At 45.6% G+C, this 19,239-nt stretch overlaps 1 protein-coding gene across 1 annotated transcript in view; it reads left to right on the top strand.

The window, feature by feature from the left end:
• Positions 1 to 19,239, top strand: part of Svep1 (sushi, von Willebrand factor type A, EGF and pentraxin domain containing 1) — a 157,227-nt gene that overhangs the window by 99,949 nt on the left and 38,039 nt on the right. Inside the window, exons 26-36 of the mRNA XM_038347564.1 lie at positions 1,666 to 1,867; positions 4,326 to 4,501; positions 7,196 to 7,320; positions 8,399 to 8,522; positions 9,441 to 9,611; positions 10,573 to 10,746; positions 11,358 to 11,477; positions 12,202 to 12,378; positions 12,594 to 12,678; positions 14,022 to 14,213; positions 15,493 to 15,660. Of these exons, the coding sequence (XP_038203492.1) occupies positions 1,666 to 1,867; positions 4,326 to 4,501; positions 7,196 to 7,320; positions 8,399 to 8,522; positions 9,441 to 9,611; positions 10,573 to 10,746; positions 11,358 to 11,477; positions 12,202 to 12,378; positions 12,594 to 12,678; positions 14,022 to 14,213; positions 15,493 to 15,660 (1,714 nt within the window). The remainder of the gene's footprint in view (positions 1 to 1,665; positions 1,868 to 4,325; positions 4,502 to 7,195; positions 7,321 to 8,398; positions 8,523 to 9,440; positions 9,612 to 10,572; positions 10,747 to 11,357; positions 11,478 to 12,201; positions 12,379 to 12,593; positions 12,679 to 14,021; positions 14,214 to 15,492; positions 15,661 to 19,239) is intronic.

Raw genomic sequence — 19,239 nt, 5'->3', positions numbered from 1 at the left:
GATAGGTGTGTATGAACTCAGAATGACTGATAGCAATATTTAGAATAATTATAGAACAGGGCCTATGCCATGTACTGCCCACACACCAGAGGCTCTGCTAAGCACCTGGCCCTTATTTCGTCTTCACAGCCATCTATAAGCTGGGTACTGCTGTCCTTATCCCCAACAGCGTGGATGGAAAAACTGAAGCTTAAACATCTAGGAGGGAAATGCAGAAAACAATTTGGCAGGCCCTTCCATGTTTCCCTTCCAACCTTCTGCATGCATCCAGGCTCTGCCACACACCAGCTGTTCAATTATTATGTCTCCTCCTCCTTTCTCCTTGTCTTCCTTCTTTGTGCTCTTGAAGGTATGTGTATGTGTGCATACATGTGAGAGTAGAAGCCAGAAATCAATGTCAACAGCTTTCCACTTTATTGCTTTTTGAGACGGAGTCTCTCACTGAACCAAGTTCACTGTCTAGATTGGCAAACCAATGAGTTCTAGGGATCCCTCCATCTTTGCCTCCCAACCCTGGGATTATAGACGTGCCACCCTGAATGGGTTTTTATGTGGGTGCCAGGATTGGGAAATCATGTCCTCAAGCTTGCATAAACTGGCACTTGACCCACTAAGCCAGTGGTTCTCAACCTAGTGCTACAGCCATTTAATACAGTTCCTCATGTTGTGGTGACCCCCAAACATAAAATTATTTCATTGCTACTTCATAATTGTAATTTTGCTACTGTTATGAACCATGATTAAAGAGCTGCATTTTCCAATGGTCTTAGGCAACCTTGTGACCCACAGGTTGAGAACCATTGCACTAAACTCTCCCCCCCACCCCAATCTTGTTAATTTTAATGGCATTTTCACAATAGAAAGTTGAAAAACTGCAGTTACATAAATTTATTGGACTATGAAGAGCACATTATGACTTATGAATACAATGTAGAATATTTGAATCAATCTAGTTTTATTTATTACCCCAATGGATTTCATACATTTTATTGGGAGAATGATTAAAGCGTTCTCGTGGCCATTTGGAATTGTGTGTGTGCTGTTATTAACCATATTTAACATGTAATGAAGTTGACCTCAAGCAAATGAGTACTCATCTCTGAGACTGCGAACTTCTAATTATCATCGCTATTTCTTCCATAGGCAATGAAGACTGAGAGACAGCTAGGTCAGAGAGGCAATAAATCAATGCTAATCTCCTCCCCCCTCCCCAGGAGACAGAAGTCTTTGTGATAGAACAGGCTTTGCAGAGGTGAACAGGGGAAGAACTGAGCTGTTCATCAGCTATGGAAAAGACAGACGCCTGCGTGAAAGCAGATGCTGCCCTTGAGTTAGCCTCTCCCTCCTCTGTAGCCTCAACCCCTCTCTCCCCACAGTCCTTCCCATCAGAGTCCACTCCCTTATCAGCTCTCAGCCTTTCTACAACCCTGTTCTTCTGCTCCCTTGCATAGCTGTTATTATATCTACACACTAGTTAAATATATAGACTAAATATGTGTATTTCGTAAGAACTCTCTGTTTAATTTTGAAATCACTTCTGCTCACATCTTCGTGTTCGCTGAAGTTAGCTTCTTTGGAGCTGGTGCTTCTTGCCCACTGCTTTCCCCAGACAGCTGGCAGTGCACAGGAATGCCACATTCTGCACACCCTCCTTATTTGTTGCAGAACAGCCTTCAGGCTTTAACCTGGATTTCGAAGTGTCTGGCATCTATGGGTATGTCATTCTCGATGGAGTGCTTCCGTCTCTCCATGCTGTCACCTGTGCCTTCTGGATGAGATCCTCTGACGTCATCAACTATGGGACGCCAATCTCCTACGCTCTTGAGGGCGACAAAGACAACACCTTCCTCCTGACCGATTATAATGGGTAAGCAGAAGTGTTAGGATGGATGTGGCAGGGAAGGCTTCTCCTGACACCAAGTTAGAACTGAATCCTGCATAGGGCTCACCTTCTGACACTGGGGTTGGGAACAAGGGAACTTGGAGGATTGATTGACAGCAGTCAGCTAGAACTCCTAAACAAGCTTTATGGAAAACCAAGCATGGGTGTCGTCATGGGTATTGTTTTAGTTTATCTTAACAATTCCCAGAGGAAACACTCCCCCTTCTATAGACAGCAAAACAAAATTTCAAAAAGCCTAAATAATTTGCCACGCCCTGCTCCCTACAAGTCATCTCTTGGGAAGGTCAGGTCTAACTCTCAAGAGACTGACGCTCTTTTTTACCTAGCAGGACATCCAAAGATTAGGGTCATCAGCAACACTTGTCTGTGGGAGATAGGTGTGTTGGGTAAGAACCAGCGCACAGCCTCCCGGGCCCAAGGGGGCGAGCATTCTGTGTTCTTTTAAGAGCAACCTAACTCCAAAGTCCTTCCCTCTACACTGTCTGTAAAGACATTCCAGTTGTATCTAGAGTTTTGCTGATGAGCCACAAACTTGGACAGCCCCCACCACTGGTGGCCTGTCCACACTAGTCATGCTGAGCTCCCCCCCCCCCCCCCCCCCGGCTTAGCTTCTGTCGTCCTATGAAGACCCTCCACTCTTTCCCACACTTGCCTTCCTCAGTGAGGCTGCAAGTCCAGCCCTTGTTTCACGGGGCTCTTTCTTCTCAGGTTCACCCATCACGTTGGCCTAATGAACAGGTTGCAGGGCTCGTAGACCTCCCAGTGTGAGGGCTGGGCTGCCAGATCAGAGCCATGACAGGTTTCTAATAGCCCCTGCCAAGGACCAGGCCTTAGTTTCAGTTTTATTGGAGGTGGCTGGAGCTGAGCAAACAGTTCTCAGGGAAAACCACAACTCAGGGGCAACCAATCAACAGGCGCACCCTTGACTTCTGTTGGCTCAGCAGGTGACCACAGTCTCCTGATAACTAAAGATAGCTTTCCCTATCCTCCTGCTGGAAAGTTCCTTACCACTAGAGCCCCCAGAGTATTCTCCCCTCACCAATCAGCCCCCAGACTAATCTCCACCCACCATCAGCCCCCAGACTAATCTCCCCTCACCAATCAGCCCCCAGACTAATCTCTCCTCCCTGGAATTCCCTTAATCTGGTTTAAAAGGAGCCTGTGAGTTTCTCTTTTGGTCACCATGTGCTACCCCAACATGTTGGAATTAATAAAGCGCTCTTGCTTGTTGCATATGTGACTGGTGGTCTTTTGTGGGACTTCTCATGGGCCCTACCAACTGGAACCTTTCTTCTTCTCAAGCTAGGGGAGTCTCATTATTTTGGTAGAAATCTCATCAAACACAAGTCTTCTTAGTGAACTTGAACTTTCAGGAAGAAAAACAATCAAGGCATTGGCCAACACTTGAGGTGAAGCGTACATAAAGAGATGAACTGTTGCCTGCTTGGCTTGAGAGAGGCAAGGGAAAAACATCTAGAGCAGAAACAATGTGGCAAGAATATTCCTCTCCTGTGGATGCTGTTGCTAGTGCCTGAGAAGACTTATTCTCCCCCTCGGCTTTCTACGATCATCTCATCCCCATTTGCCTTTGGACACTTTCCACTTTAAGCTGTTTACTGTCTTTACACGGCTCCCCTGAGTGGAGGGGTCTCTGTAGCCTTCTTTTGGTTCTTTTATTTGGGTGGATGTGTTTGGGTTTCCTTATGACCAGTTTGACAACCTTAGTCTGTTCAGGCTAATATAAAAAGCCTATGATCAAGGTCGTGGCAGAATCAGGGACTTGAAGAGCCCCTTGCTGGTTTCCAGAGTCTCCCCAGAAACGTTCTTCCTGTGCCCTCAAAGGCTGAGGCAGCAAGGGGTTGGTTCCCTCTGACCTCTTCTGTAACTGTGGTAATCCTGTTCAGAGGGCCCTGTGCTCAGGACCTGGTCACCCCCAAAGGCCTCCCTTCTTACACTACACATTGTTTGTTAGGACTTTGAATACACAGTTTTTGAGGGAACACAGATGCCCAAGCGAAAGTAGAAGCCCTGAAATATATACTATCTTCCTATGGATATCAGAAGTTTGCTCCTGGTTTTGGAAAACACCTATTCTCGAGGAAGCCTCTCAGACATTTCAGCAGCTCCTGCTCCTTCTTGACTTTCCCAAGGGTGGTAAATTGTTTCAATGATCTTGGCTTATCCTAAGACTTTTTCTCACTAATCAGTGTTTACATTGATTGAGCTAGAATTTAGTGTAATTAGTAACTCAGATGCTTCTAAAAATATTATAAGATGGAGGGAGGAATGACTAATGGATTACACAAGTACTTCACACACACACACACACACACAAACATACACCCGAGATAAAGTGTAACATGCCCCAGGGAAAGAACCGGGTGACCACTGACTATATTCCCTGGAATCTTTCTCTCCACAGCTGGGTCCTTTACGTGAATGGAAAAGAAAAGATCACCAACTGCCCCTCCGTAAATGACGGCTCTTGGCATCATATTGCAATCACATGGACAAGCACTGGAGGAGTCTGGAGAGTCTATATCGATGGGAAATTATCTGACAGTGGTACCGGCCTCTCCATTGGCAAAGCCATACCTGGTATGTTTTAGTGAAATGAGTACCTGTGCGTGAGACTCTGGAGGTGGCCGTGCTTACACAGACATGACGCTGGCCAGCTTTGTTGTCATTGCTTACGGACAAAGACCCACGGTTACGTCTCTCACCAACCACCAGCTATCTAGACTGTAGCTGTCAGACCCTTTTCCCTGGGTGAAGTGCATGACTGTGTATGCAATGCCTTTGGGGATCTTGGTTTGATCAAGAAGCAAGCTGAGCTAAGAGTTTTTATTAAGCTGTCTTCTGAGGAAGTGATTGGTTATTGATGGACCCTGCTTGCTTGCTTACTGTTTTTTTAGGGGCTTTCTGTTTTGTTTTGGAACTGTGTATATAAGCTGAGACACGGCACATTTTCTTCCAGCTTTTCTGTCCTTTCTCGGGTGGAACTCTTTCCTCTGAAGTCACTTCAAATATTCAGGGAGTTTTCGTTTGAAAATTGCCAAAGACTTCCTTGGCAAGAAGGTTGACCTGTGTAGATACTGCCATGGAAGAGCTGTGTAGATGTCATCATTATCCTTCACTTTCCTCATGTTTCCAATACTTAAAAACAGTATCTAGGTAAAATAAAAATCAACTAAAATAACTTAAATATTAAAAATGAATGAGTATCTTCTAGAAGCAAGTTATATCATACCAAGGTAAATATAATAATTATATAGCAAAAGATCAACCCTCATGAAAATGTGATGAAATCACCTTTGCAAGGCCACAAAACAGATATTTAATTTGTATTTTAGAAGCTATGTCCCTTTTTTACTTTATAATACTAAAAGATTGTAGAAATGCCATTAAAATTAATTTATTTGTGACAATAGAGAACATGTACTGAGAACCTGCCCCCTAAGTAAGGTCAATACTCATGAAAGTACTGACAAAAACTCATGTGATCACTGCCCTCTACAGGGCTTTAAATGATGGTAGAGGGGTGATATATGTTTTGGATCCATAATCCCATGCAGTTCAAGCTGAAATAATCACTGTCGAGGAATGGGACATAGCTCCATGACAGCCCACAGTCATGGAACTGTGTAGAGTAAATGCTAATGAAGGCTAGGGATGTGTTTTTCCTGAGTCCTAAGGCTAGCCAAATGTTGACCAATGAAGAGACTTAGTCTTCATTAAATGAACTAAACAAAGACCAAATGGTAAAATCTGGAATGTAGATGAGACAAACAGATATACTCTGCCCTGCTCGAGTCTGTAGAAAAGGGTCATGGCCAATCACACAAAGTCTTGTAGGGCAGATTAGCAACCGAGGTTTTCCTGTTCCCTGTGGTGGGATGCCCCACTCAGCCTTGATGCAGGGGGAGGACACTGGTCCTGCCTCAACTTGATACGCCATGCTTTATTGACCTCCATGGGCGGCCTTACCCTTTCTGAATGGAGACAGAAGAGGAGCGGATGGGGGAGGGAGGCAGAATGGAGGTGGGGAGAGGAGATGGGAGGTGAGGAGGGAGGAAAAACTGTAGTTGGTATGTAAAATAAATTAAAAAAAATTTAATTAAAAGAAAACAATTGAGGTTTTCATCCTAAAGTTAATGGCCTTTAAAGTCATCCCAGACATGGTCAGAATGAAGTGATAAGGGGTGTGTGTGTGTGTGTGTGTGTGTGTGTGTGTGTGTGTGTGTGTGTAAACACACCATATAGTTGTAGTCCTTCTGGTATTTTACTCCTTTGCCCTGAAACTGCATCTTTTATCTGAATAAAACTAATTCTTAGTCAAACATGTCTTCATAACCACTTCTCTCCCTTTTCCCCCTCTCCCTCACCCCCACAGGTCCTCCTTTCTGAATATTTCCATGTTTGTACTCCCCATGCTATACTGAAAAGGGGTTTGTGTTTATATCATCTCTCTTGGGGAATTCAAGAATGACCCATGTCGCTGTCTCTCTGTCTCTGTGTGTGAGTCTTTGTGTTTTTTAACCTCCTGCCCCTTTCCCGGATCTCGCAAACTGGGTGCCAGCACACCGAATGCAGACACGGGGGCACGGTGTGCAGCAATGATTTTTTTTTTTTTTTGACAATGACATGGGTCATCCTTGAATTCCCCAAGAATGCCCCCTTTATTGTGTTCAGGGGCAGATTATATAGAGATAGCCACGCCCCAGCCAAACCCACCAGAAACCACTCTCCTGCCATCAAGAACTCCTGAAGGTCTCGTGCCCAGAGCAGCTGTAGGCACTCAGATCAGGGGATTACAAGAAATTCAGGATCTGGGGTCTCACTGTTCCCAACAGTCTCTTAGAATTACAGTCTCGCAGGCAGAAAAGCTTTCTTCTGTTGTCACACCCTGGTGTTGCAGCCGATGCATGATTGGGCGCTGCATAAGTGCCTGCCTCATTCGCCAAGCCTTCACTGAAGGCTGAGGCAGAGTTGGCTAGACAAGAAAGAGGGTAAAGGCATCCAAGATGTAAGAAACTCTGAGATCAGAGGCAGGGAGCCTGATGGGCTCACCCTCCAATTGCCTTTGACCATCGACACAAACGTGATTTCAATCTGTCCGTGTTGCTAAGCCATGTAGTAAAGTTCCATAACTGAGCTTCAAGGACACGGGCATCCAGTTGTATTACCTATCCTTTCATAACATTCACATTTGGGGAACAAGAAACCGTGAGGCCAGGTTTCTTCTTTTTTCTCATGCTGCGTCCCCCCTTCTCTTTCTCTCTCTCCCTCTAGGTGGTGGTGCATTAGTTCTTGGGCAAGAGCAAGACAAAAAAGGAGAGGGATTCAACCCAGCTGAGTCTTTTGTGGGCTCCATAAGCCAACTCAACCTCTGGGACTATGTCCTGTCTCCACAGCAGGTCAATTCCATTTTCAGTGTATGACAGTAATGAGATACACAGGTACAAACCTAGTAAAACCACGAACAGTCTAACGATGACCTTCTCTATTTGTAAACTCCTAATTAGCAGGGTTTATCGCTGATCTTGGAGAGCCTGGTTCTGTTGGGCAGATGTTGTCTACAGTGATTTCCGGTGATGACCCTTTTAGGTTCTCAGTGATATTCTGACATTTAAATGGGGATATGTATCTTGTGGAATATTCATTTCTTAGATGGAAAGAGCCTAGAGACTATCCTGAGGATACAGGTGTCAGAACATCCACAGATGTCAACAGATTTGTATGTCAAGCCGGGATTGAATCCCAACAGCCTGAGACCCAAGCACTGCTCAACCACAGTCTTTCTGGGATGGCTTTGTTCATGTTGTTCTCTCTCCTTCTCCTTCATTTTTCTTAACTATGAAGGAGAGAGAAAGACATCTATGTAAGAGAGTTCTGCAACATTAACAAAAGACCACCTACATACTTGTGGGATTGTTTATTCCATGGCTATGGTTTGATAAGTATTTACTCTCAAAAACCATGCTGATAGATGGGGCTGGAGAGATAGCTCAGAGGTCTAGAACACTTGGGATTCTTGCAAAGGACCCAAGTTCAGTTCCCAGAACCCATGGGAGGCAGCCCACAACTGCCTGCAACTCCAGCTACAGAGATATGATGCCCTCTTCTGGTCACTTCAAGCACCTGCACACAGGTGGTGTGTGTGTGTGTGCACGCACACACAAGCATAAATAACATCTTTTAAGAAAAAAATATGGCATAACCAACCTTAACATCTAGACAAGAAACTTTATGCAAAGGATTTCAGAATTGCAGGCAACCATGAGTCTTTAAGTGGAAGAAATACTAGGAAGACCTAATCATGGGGATTGGATAAAGAAGGGAAATTTCCTGTGGCCTTTGCAGTCATACTAGACAAGAATATGTTTCTCTCTGCCTCTGCCACAACGATCTGTGACTGTATCAACAGGGTTAAGTGTGATGTGCAAGCTGCAGGTTAGTAGAAGTTTTATCTAAAATCATGTTTTAAACTCGCAGGTGAAGTCGCTGGCCAGCTCCTGCCCAGAGGAACTCAGTCGGGGAAATGTGTTAGCCTGGCCTGATTTTTTGTCAGGAATCACGGGAAAGGTGAAAGTTGATTCCAGCAGCATATTCTGTTCTGGTGAGGATTTCTCTTACACCAACTTTGCCATGTCTTGGCTTTTCTGGAATGTTCTGTCGAAAGCACGTAATTCAGAATTCTCTTGGGACCGCATTGTGGCACCTGTCAGCCGGCCCCATAACTAGAATTCACCTCTACCATCATGTTCATGTTCTGCACAGCACACTACAAAGTAATTGGACAGGATATTTGGATGAAGATAAAATAAGATTTCAACAATGGATGGGGATTTCTGAATTTGTGTTGTTTTTACTTTTCAAGATTTTTAATTTTATTTTTATTCATAGGTGTTCCCTGTACATATGTCTATGCACGCCAGTACCTGGTGCCCATGAAGGCCAGCTAAGGACGCTGGGTCCTCTGGTACTGGAGCTAAGGGTGGTTGTGAATGTCAGTGTGGGTCCTGGAAACTGGGTTCTCTACAGAGCAACCAGGGCTCTTACCCACCAAGCCATCTCTCCAGGCCTCTCTTTGTTTATAATAATCGCCAAATCCCTAGGTTCCTGTCTGAGATGAGGATACTTTTGTGAAACAGATAACCCAATGCCCGTCCTCACCCACACCCTGCACATTCACTCTGGATAAGCCAAACTATTTCCAAAAATCAATACATTTGGATGACTTTGAAAAGTGTGGTGGAATTCATGGCTTTAGATAATTACTGGTGTGCTGCTGTCCCATAATGCTGTTTGTTCCTTTAAAAATACCCGACAGATTTCTGCTGGGTGGACGAAAATTACTTGATGAAAATAAAATCTTTTCTTACCATTTTCTTTGTCAGTGACGGGGTACATGAAAACTTGTTTTGATTCAGTAAAGCTGGTTCCCTCCTGTGCAAAAGAGAGTTTGAGCTCCCTGACTCCACGGCCCTGCTGCTGTCTTGCTAACATGCTCCGTGCCTGTGTTCTTTGCCCTCAGATTGCCCATCTTTAGAAGGAACCATACCACACCTGAGAACTGCATCAGACGATCGAAAGCCGGGCTCCAAAGTCAGCCTGTTCTGTGATCCCGGCTTCCAGATAGTTGGGAATCCTGTGCAGTACTGTCTGAACCAAGGGCAGTGGACACAACCACTCCCTCACTGTGAACGTGAGCAGTCTTTGTTCGACTCACCTGGGTGGCTCTGGAAAGTTAGGGCACCCATATGAGCACGTGGGGAATGCTAGATAAGTGCTCCCCCCTCTGCTATAGCAAACCCAGCAAACATTCAAGTCCTTGTCCCATGTAAGAGACTAGGCCCGGCACCATGTGGGAGGTGTATGATGAAGACGCAAAGAGACCCCTTACAAACGCATCCAAGGTGGTAGCATGGACCTAGAGAAGAATGAAATAAGGAGCTATAGGCTGGAGAGCCGCCCTGAGGTGTGCCCTTGCTGGACGAGGAAAGAGGAGCACATGTCTTCAGCTGAGCGTAGCTGCTCACTCACTGCCTCAACAAGTTTTAAAATACTGACCTTATTTACACGTTGATATATGTTCTAGAGAGGCTGGCCCTGTCCTTGTGTTTACATTCTGGCAGAAGAGGCAGAAAAAAAAAAATAAGCAAGTGCACACAGTAATGTTTATTTATAATGAAGAATAATGATAAAGGCCAGAAAGTTAAGCAAGCGGTGGGGCCAGGGGGATGAAGTGAGGAGATTTGTACGGCCAAGACTGCTGCCTTGGATACAGAAGAGCAGCTGTCAGCCCACACACCGTGCGTTTATCATCTTGTCTGTCCACTCCACTGGACAGGAAGTGCCGTCAGGAAGTGCCGCAAAGCAGGGATCCCATCTACTTGGTTCCCTGATGTAAATCTAGCACCTATGGCAGTGCCTGACAGGTAGAGAGAGTGCCACGGGTGTTTTTAAAGAAGGAATGAGTTCATGGCTTCTGTGAACCAGACAATGTGCCACGTGCTGACAGCCCGTGCATCGCCCCAGCAATGCGGAGTACTCTCCAGCCAATGTCTGTATGCAGTAGGGAAAGTCCCGGGCAGCTACATGAAACTAGGTTAGTTGTCCTTTGAGTGCTTTGCTCCGACTGCAGTGTGTTCCTCCGCCCCATCCAGGTATTCGCTGTGGGCTGCCTCCTGCCTTGGAGAATGGCTTCTATTCAGCTGAGGACTTCCATGCTGGCAGCACTGTGACCTATCAGTGCAACAACGGCTACTATTTGCTGGGTGACTCCAGAATGTTCTGTACAGACAACGGGAGCTGGAATGGCATTTCACCATCTTGTCTCGGTGAGATGAACGCTGGCCACGGCTGTGTGGATTCGGTCATAGTCTTTGGAAAACACTTACCACAAATCCAAGGCTCTCCTGGCATCCCCGTTAATGCAACCCCAGTAAGCCCTGGAAAAGGGGTAACGGCAAAGTGGCTGTTTCTTCCCCGAGGAGCCAAAAATGTTCCTCGCTTTAATCAAGTTCAGTATTAAGACTGTGTCTCCATCCCTGTTTCTTCTGCTTGCCTACCAGCTGAGGAAGTAGTAGTAGCTATTACTTATTTGCAATGTAATCACCATGGTTGCATTTAAATTTCATGAAAATATATACAGTGGGTCTGGAGAGATGGCTCAGGGGTTAAGAGCACTGGCTACTCTTCCAGAGGTCCTGAGTTCAACTCCCAGCAACCACATGCTGGCTCGCAACCTTCTACAATAGGATCTGACACCCTCTTCTGGCCTGCAGGGATATATGCAGAGCACTATACATGAAATATAAATAGAAAATATTGACAAATGTATTCAGTGCTATGTGTTACATGACATGTAGTGACCTAGAGGCAAAACCAAATGTTTGACACATAAGAACAACAAATCCACCGGATTGTGCATGACTTGTCTCCATTTCAGATGTTGACGAGTGTGCAGTTGGGTCAGACTGTAACGAACATGCCTCCTGCTTGAACACCAATGGATCTTACATCTGCTCATGTGACCCACCATACACAGGAGACGGTAAAAACTGTGCAGGTATTGAAATTCTTATCTCTGGTGCTCAATTCAAGTGTGTATTTTAAGGGTGTGTTATTTAAAAACAAGACAGGAGTTTCATGTTCAAATGCCAAAGGGATATAGCATTCTTATCAAGGACACATAGTAACCATGAAAGATACAATTAATTGGCATTGAACTTCCCCTGACTTCCCAGTTTCGGAAGCACAAAATTGAGCCAATGTTGTGGGATGTTACAGTAAGTCACATACTAGAAGAATAACAGTATGTTCGTGAGCATCTGTGCACACACACAGGCACGCACACACAGGCATGCACGCACACACGCACACACTCAGGACTAGGAAAACTATATTGCTCTTGAAGAGGACCTGAGTTTGATTCCACCACCCACACTGGTCAGCTCACAACTACCCTATAAACACAACTCCAAGAGGATCTGACAGCCCTGGTCTCCATGGGCACCAGCACTGGAGGGCGCCTACCCACAGACCATACACATAATTCAGACCAATAAATCATTTGAAAACATTCAAACTGACTTAAAAATACTGTTTAAATGTTATCCAATGTATCTTCTGGCTAATATCCAGCAAGTCCCTGGCCTTTGCGCCTCTTCCTTCAAGAACCATTGTCCCATGTTCACAGTCCCCTTAACTGCTGTCGAATTCTTTTTGCTTTGAGACTTTGTATGACTGTGTGAGCGCCACTCAGTATTTCACCAAAAAAACTTTCCTTCAAGAACCTGTAAAATGTAAGGCTCCAGAAAATCCAGAAAACGGCCACTCCTCGGGCGAGATTTATACTGTGGGTGCCGAAGTCACATTTTCCTGTGAGGAGGGATACCAGCTGCTGGGCGTGAGCAAAGTCACGTGTTTGGAGAGCGGCGAGTGGGATCACGTCAGACCGTCCTGTGAAGGTACTTGGAGAAAATGGCCGGGAGTTACTGTGTGGGGCAGTTCTAGAGAGACAAAATGATTGACACGTAAATTCTAGGTCTTGTCAGTCTTTGTTCTGAAAGCCAGGTGTTGGGCTCAAGTTTAAACACCACAGAGGGTTGCAGTCTGAAAGCCGTGCGCTCTCGGAGGCCTTTGCACGGAGTCTCAGCAAACCGCCCTTTCTGTTTCCCTCCAGCCATTTCCTGTGGCGCTCCGCCTGCTCCTGAAAACGGTGGTGTTGTTGGGTCAGTGTTTACATACGGCAGTAAGGTGACGTACAGGTGAGTGCCTAACCGTATAGCTGTAGAGCAAGGCCGGGCACAATGGCCCACTCCTTTAATCCCAGCACGCGGGAGGCAGAGGCAGGCGGATCTCTGAGTTCGAGGTCAGCCTGGTCTACAAAGCAAGTTTAGGAGAGCCAGGGCTATTGCACAGAGAAGCCCTGTCTCGACAAACAAAAGCAATAAGACAAAAAGCAAACAAAAGATGTAAGACACTTGCTAATGGCATGCCAGCAGAGTACCAGGGGAAAGGGAATGATCCCAGGGGATCTCTTATGGAGATTTATTTTTATTTTCTTATTTATGCATCTGTGTGTCTGTGTGAGTAGATGTCCCAGGTATGCAGTTACCCATGAAGGCCAGAAGAGGGCACCAGATCTCCTGGAGCTGTAGTTACAGGAGGTTATGAGCTGCTAAGGTAGATGCTGGAAACTAAACTCTGGTCCCCTGGAAGAGCAGTGTACTCTCTTCACTGCTGAACCATTTTCCCAGCTTCCCCAGATGGTTTTTTAAATATTATTATTAATATAGAATTAATTGGGTTCAGCATAGTGTTAAGAAATCAAATCTGATAACCTACTGATAGCCATATCCTTAAGTCTCCTGGCCAACAGCTTGTTGTTGCTGATAGCGCCCTCCTGAGGCATCATGATGAAAGGCACTCCTAACTAATGGTTAACCTTGATTATTAACTAGTTGAGAGTCCAAGCCTTGTAGTCTAGGGGCTTAGCCCACACCACTCTCAAACCCAAAATTGCCCATTTCCAGCTAATCATCCATGGGACATATTGAAGATAAGCCGAATTCTTACATCTGTATTTTGCATTCTACCCAAGGATACTATGGGAAGATGTATGACATTCAGCCTTGTAGAAAACAGAATTTTAAATCATTCCAATATGAAAAAGTTCCCCAAATATATAAATTCCTTTTTTGTAAGGGTTTGGGTACATATGAAATAATGCAAAACAGGGCTGGGATGGAGGACCCGAGTTTGAATCCCCAGAGCTCAGGCAGAGCTGGGAGCAGGGGCATGCATCTATAACCCTCATTCCCCTACATTGAGAGGTGGGGCAGAGACAGGAAAAACCCCAGAATTGCCACATCTGTTCAACTAGCATATGCAGCAGCAAACAGCAGAGAAACCCTGTCTCAAACAAGGTGGAAGGCAAGGATGGATACCTGAGGTTATCCTTCAGTCTCCCCGTGTACGACATGGCATGCTCATGGCAGCATGCACGCACACGAACACACACTCATGCACACACATCATACACTCACACAATTGTAAAGTATGCAAAATAAAGCTATTCCTATTCCGTCACTTCCTCTGTCTTCTCCAGGTGTGATAAAGGCTACACTTTGGCTGGAGATGAGGAGACAGCCTGTCTGGCTAGTGGTTCATGGAGTCATTCGTTCCCCGTGTGTGAGCTGGTGAAGTGTCCCAGTCCCGAGACCATAGATAATGGGAAATACATCTTAAGTGGGTTCACCTACCTTTCTATTGCGTCCTATTCCTGCGAGAACGGCTACAGGTAAAGGATGGGCCACCGGCCCAGCTTCCTGTCGTTGCCTGCTTTTTCTAGGCTGGAGTGGCTAACCCAGCTGACTTTCCAAACAATTCTATAAACACAGGGGTATTCTCAAATGTGTGTGCTTCTTGAGCATCCAAATTCTAAAGAGGAAAGCCAAGTTGGTTGAAGAGAGGAGCATGGTACCTTAGGAAATGCCTTTCCATGGATATTTTCTTATATGCACACCTTATATTATTAGCAATACATGACATAGCATAAGAAAAGCATGGAAAGACTGCCTGCGTGTCCAGAGGTCCCAAGTTCGATTCTCGGTGTCAAAACAGCGGCTTTCGGCCGGCTGTCCTGAGGTCTGGCACCTTCTTGTGGCGTAATATTGGGGGAAAAAAAAAAAAAGAAAGGCATGGAAAGGTCTTAATTCTGTGAGTTCATTTGGTTGATTGCTTGTGTGTGTGTGTGTGTGTGTGCGCGCGCGCATGCGTATGAACAGAAGGAACTTTAGAGAAAAGGCTATACCCAGAAAGACATGAAACAGGTTCTAAAGTGAACAGATGGTGTGGATAGGAAGTAAAGAATTAAGGGCCAGTGAGATGGCTCAGAGGATAAAGGTGCTTGCACCCAAGCCTGAGGATATGAGTTCGATCCCTGAGACCCACATGATGGGAAGAAAGAACTGACCCCTTCAAGTTGTCCTCCGACCTCTACACACACAGCCAACAAATAAAAAAAGATAAATAATTTTTTTTTAATTTTTGAAAAGAAATCATCGAGGCTGTCAGAGTCATGCTGGAAGCACAGGTGGGAGAGCCATGACGCGGCCTGCAGGGCTGGTGAAGTCAAATGACAACTGGCAGTCAGAGCCTTGAGCTACAAAACCCAAACCCCAGGTCCTGGAAGGACGGTGCCCTTTGACCTTGGTGGCTCTGATCATCATCTGTCCAGGTGTCCACCTTCCAGTCGGATAAGAATCCATCTGTTAACCCTTCTCATCCCAGTTACCTGCCAGTCAGAGTCCTGGAGTTCCTCCGCCACCAACAGGCGCGTCAGACTTGAACGACGCACCAAGTGGTTGTTATGTTTCCTGCCCCATTCGTCATTTTAAATGGTCCGGTTGATGGAAATTTCTCTTCCATTCATAAAAGGCAGTATAACGTGAAGAAGCATTATTTTAGGCACTAAAACTCATCACGCGGCCTGTATCTCCTTCCAAGTTCTACTTCTCCACAGCAGTTGTTGATCACCCAGTCAAAGCGATGACCTGAGCCCTCTCTCCTGTCTGTAGCTTACAGGGCCCGGCCCTTCTTGAATGCACAGCTTCAGGCCGCTGGGACAGACCACCACCAACCTGTCACCTCGTGTCCTGCGGAGAACCCCCAGTCCTCAAAGATGCTGTCATCACTGGGACTAACTTCACTTTTGGGAACCTGGTCACTTACACATGCAAAGAGGGGTAAGTAAAGCCTGTGAGAAGAGGAACAGGGGGCGCCAAGGACAGCAAGTGAAACTTCCTGGCAGCCAAACCTGAGAGCTTCCTGCTCTTTCTTATTTTCTGAGAGCAGAGAGGAGGCACACTTCTCTGTGGAAACAGGGTGTCCCTGGAATTCAGTATAATTATCAAGTTAAGATTTAGATAATAGCTTGGCGGTCGTGGCACACACCTTTAATCCCAGCACTCAGGAGGCAGAGGCAGGTGGATCTCTGTAGAGCTAATTCTGGGACAGCCAGGTCTTCGCAGAGAACCCTTGTCTTGAAAAAAAAAAAAAAGATTCAGATAACAAACTATAAGCGATGCAGTGTAAAACATCTTTCTACCTTAGCCAAGAATATGGAAAAAGCATCAGAGCTGGCTTGATCTGTCTATAGCCCACCAAAGTCAAGACTTCAAGTCACAATATAAGGATAATAGTCAGCGGGAGAATAAGAAGGAGAGGGCTTGGCTCTCTCCTTTTGGATGATCTTACTTTATTGAAAGATGACAGCTGGAAACCAGGGGACAACTTACAAGGTTTTAACTCCGGGTCTCATTTAGGGTCTCAGGCAGCAAGGCATTGAGTGTGGTTAAGCCCCGGGGGCTCATCCATTGTGGCCCCTGGGTTTCTTCTCTGTCTCCAGTTTCTTGTTAAGCATTTTTCTCATCGCTCTTGTCTGCACACTCTAGAGTGGCCATGGCCGCTGCCCACTGGATTTCTGCTTCAACTCTGTCCCTTGATACTTGTGTACCCTCGGGGAAGCAGCATGTCCTCTCTGTGTCTTGAGTGTTCTCCCACATCAAGCGAGTTGACTAGAGGTTAATATTTGTAAGTGTCGTGAGGGAACGAAGACCAGGATGGATGGCATAGCCAGGGGCATAAATCAATGAAGCAGCAGAGAAGCCTTACTTGGTGCAGGGGTGAGAGTGTGCAGACTCGGGGATGTCAGGGAGACACACTTCATACATCTGTTCAGATGCCCTCACCAGCAGGTGGTGACAAGTTCTTGAGCTTCAAATACTGACACCAAAACTTTCTGAAATCATAAATTAAAACAACAGTAACTGATACACAAAAGCAAAAAAATGCCCACATCGGTGGGGCCCCGTATCATGTTTCCACACCCATGCATTTTGTGCTGTTTACCTGGAGTTTTGAATGTCTGTCTCCTTGGGTGCTCATCTTCCTCCACTTCTTTGAGGAAGTGCTCAAAATCCTTGCTACCAGCTTCCTGAGATGTACGCTCTCAGATGGTCGCCTGTGATTTTGCTTCTTGTTCCTATCTGACTATAGCTTAGTTTCTGTTTATGGACTTTTCCCCAACCACTCATTGCCTGTATTGGGTATATTTCTTAAGATGAGCCTCTCTGCCAAAGCAAATAATTGCAATCAGATCAAATTAGACCAAATAAAAGATGCCCACGTTTAATGCAGCCCTCCTTGGTGGCACCAGGAAAGCATGGTGAGGGGAAGAGAGCAGGGGAGACCACGCAAAACCCGGAAGACCATGCAAAACCCAGAGACCATGTGTTCCTTTTCTGGGCAGCAGCCTAAATAGCCTGTGGGAGTGGTCCACCGCTTGGTGGGCTTTTCTCCCTGGGGAGGGGTCACTGCTTGGCGGGCTTTCCTGGAGGTGGAGTCCGGACCAAGGCCACTCCCAGGGGAGGGGCTTGAAATGGAGCTTCCTGTTCAGTTCCTGCTCCATTGGCGCACCAATGAATGCCAGAGGCTGGGGTGACGCTTCCAACCCAAACAGCCTCTAGCAACCACCATTGTATTCCAAACTTCTGTAAGATCAACTTCTTCAATTTTAGTATTGTGATATCTTAAGTCAACAAGAGATCTCTAATGTTAAAAGTCAGTGCAGGGCTGGAGAGGTGGCTCAGCAGCTAAGAGCACTGGCTGCTCTTCCAGAGGACCCAGATTTCACTCCCAGCACCCACATGGTAACTCATACCATCCATTAACTACAGTTCCAGGGTATTTGATGCCTTCTGGCCTCTCAGGGACCGCACACATGGGGTACAAAGACATACATGCAGGCAAAACACTCATAGCATCCCCTGCAGCCTGGCTCACTTCAGATTAGTCTCCTGGGGCTAGGGAGCTGGATCAGTTGGTAAACTGTCTCATGTGCACGAGTAAAGACCTGAGGGAAAAAGGCAGATGTGATGAATTAAAGCAATGTATGATTATCATATACAATGAGGGAATATAAAATTTATATGTAAAGGTGCCCTCTGATTTTGCTGTCTAGAAAAGCAGCAGCATTGACACTTTCTCCCCAGAACTTTGTATATGTTTTTAATATTAGCAGTCATGATGTCCACAGATTTAATATTAGCACTCATGACACCCACAGATTTCTCTGTTATCTTTCCTTCATAAACTATTTGCATAGTCAGAGGGGATTTTATGTTGATCAAGTGTTACATCTCGCTATCTTTTAGTGATTTATTTGCACAACAAATAAAAAGAGCTAGATAAATTATATCCAGCCCGTTCTCTTGAAGAGAATTTTAGTTTATTCAAAGAAATTTCTTGTGAATTATTTACACAATGACATAAGAATCACACATGACTTTCTTAGTCACAACGGGCTTTCCCTCCACGAGTTCTGGGGCTCGAACTCAGGTCCTCATGCCTGCACAACAAACCCTTTGCTAACTTAGCCATCTCTCTGGACTCCTCTACAAAGATGGAATTTGGAAGAAGAGACATCTTAGAGATAGTGCCTGGTCTTCACAGGGAATGACACTGGCTTCTTCTTTATCAGTGAGTAAATGGAAACTGGGTCCTCCCATGTAAGTCTTGGCTACTGAGGAAAGGTGACGGGTTTCTGTAGTGGTACTTTATATACACAAGAAGCACTAGCACGAATGTGATGTTAGCGTTGTAATATGATCACCATATGAGGCAACAGGCACCTGCTGGCAGCCCATAACACAGGAGGGAGCCGTCTTCACTGTTGGAACAAATGAAAAGTAAGTGCCCACAGTGGTACATCACTACCCGTCTGCAATGTTTTGTGAAAGACAAAAGTCAACTATTAACAGTCAGTTTTCCATTCTTGAGTTCAACCTCTTGATGATGGCAAGGACGTTGGACCCTTTGTGGACACCATCCCCAGAGAGCAGCAGCACTGGACAGGGGAGGGGAGGGTCTGTCTCATCTCCTTCCTTTCTGGTCACATTTTTTAACAAAGCCTTTGAAATGCAGCAGTAAAAACAACCAAATGCTTTGTTTACAGTCACCCGTGTTCCCATTGCTGAGATGAAAGTACATGCAGTTGGCTTTTCGCTGTTTGGGGGCCCACCACCCAGTTCCCAAATGAATAATCAGACCTTATTCTTACTTACAAATACCTGACTTTAGTTTGGCTTGTTTCTAGCTGGCTTTTCTTAGATTTTCCTGTCTACCTTCTGTCTCTGGGCTTTACCTTTCTCTACTCTATCTCTCTTTCCTTCTTACTCCAGGGTTGACTGTGTCTCTGGGTGGCCAGTCCCTGGCATCCTCCCCTTCTTCTCCTTTTCTTGATCCTCACCCCCTTCCCTAGATTT

Source organism: Arvicola amphibius, chromosome 11 (genome assembly GCF_903992535.2).
Source record: "Arvicola amphibius chromosome 11, mArvAmp1.2, whole genome shotgun sequence".
Taxonomy (NCBI): Eukaryota; Metazoa; Chordata; class Mammalia; order Rodentia; family Cricetidae; genus Arvicola; species Arvicola amphibius.
This window is presented reverse-complemented; position numbering and strand designations above follow the sequence as displayed.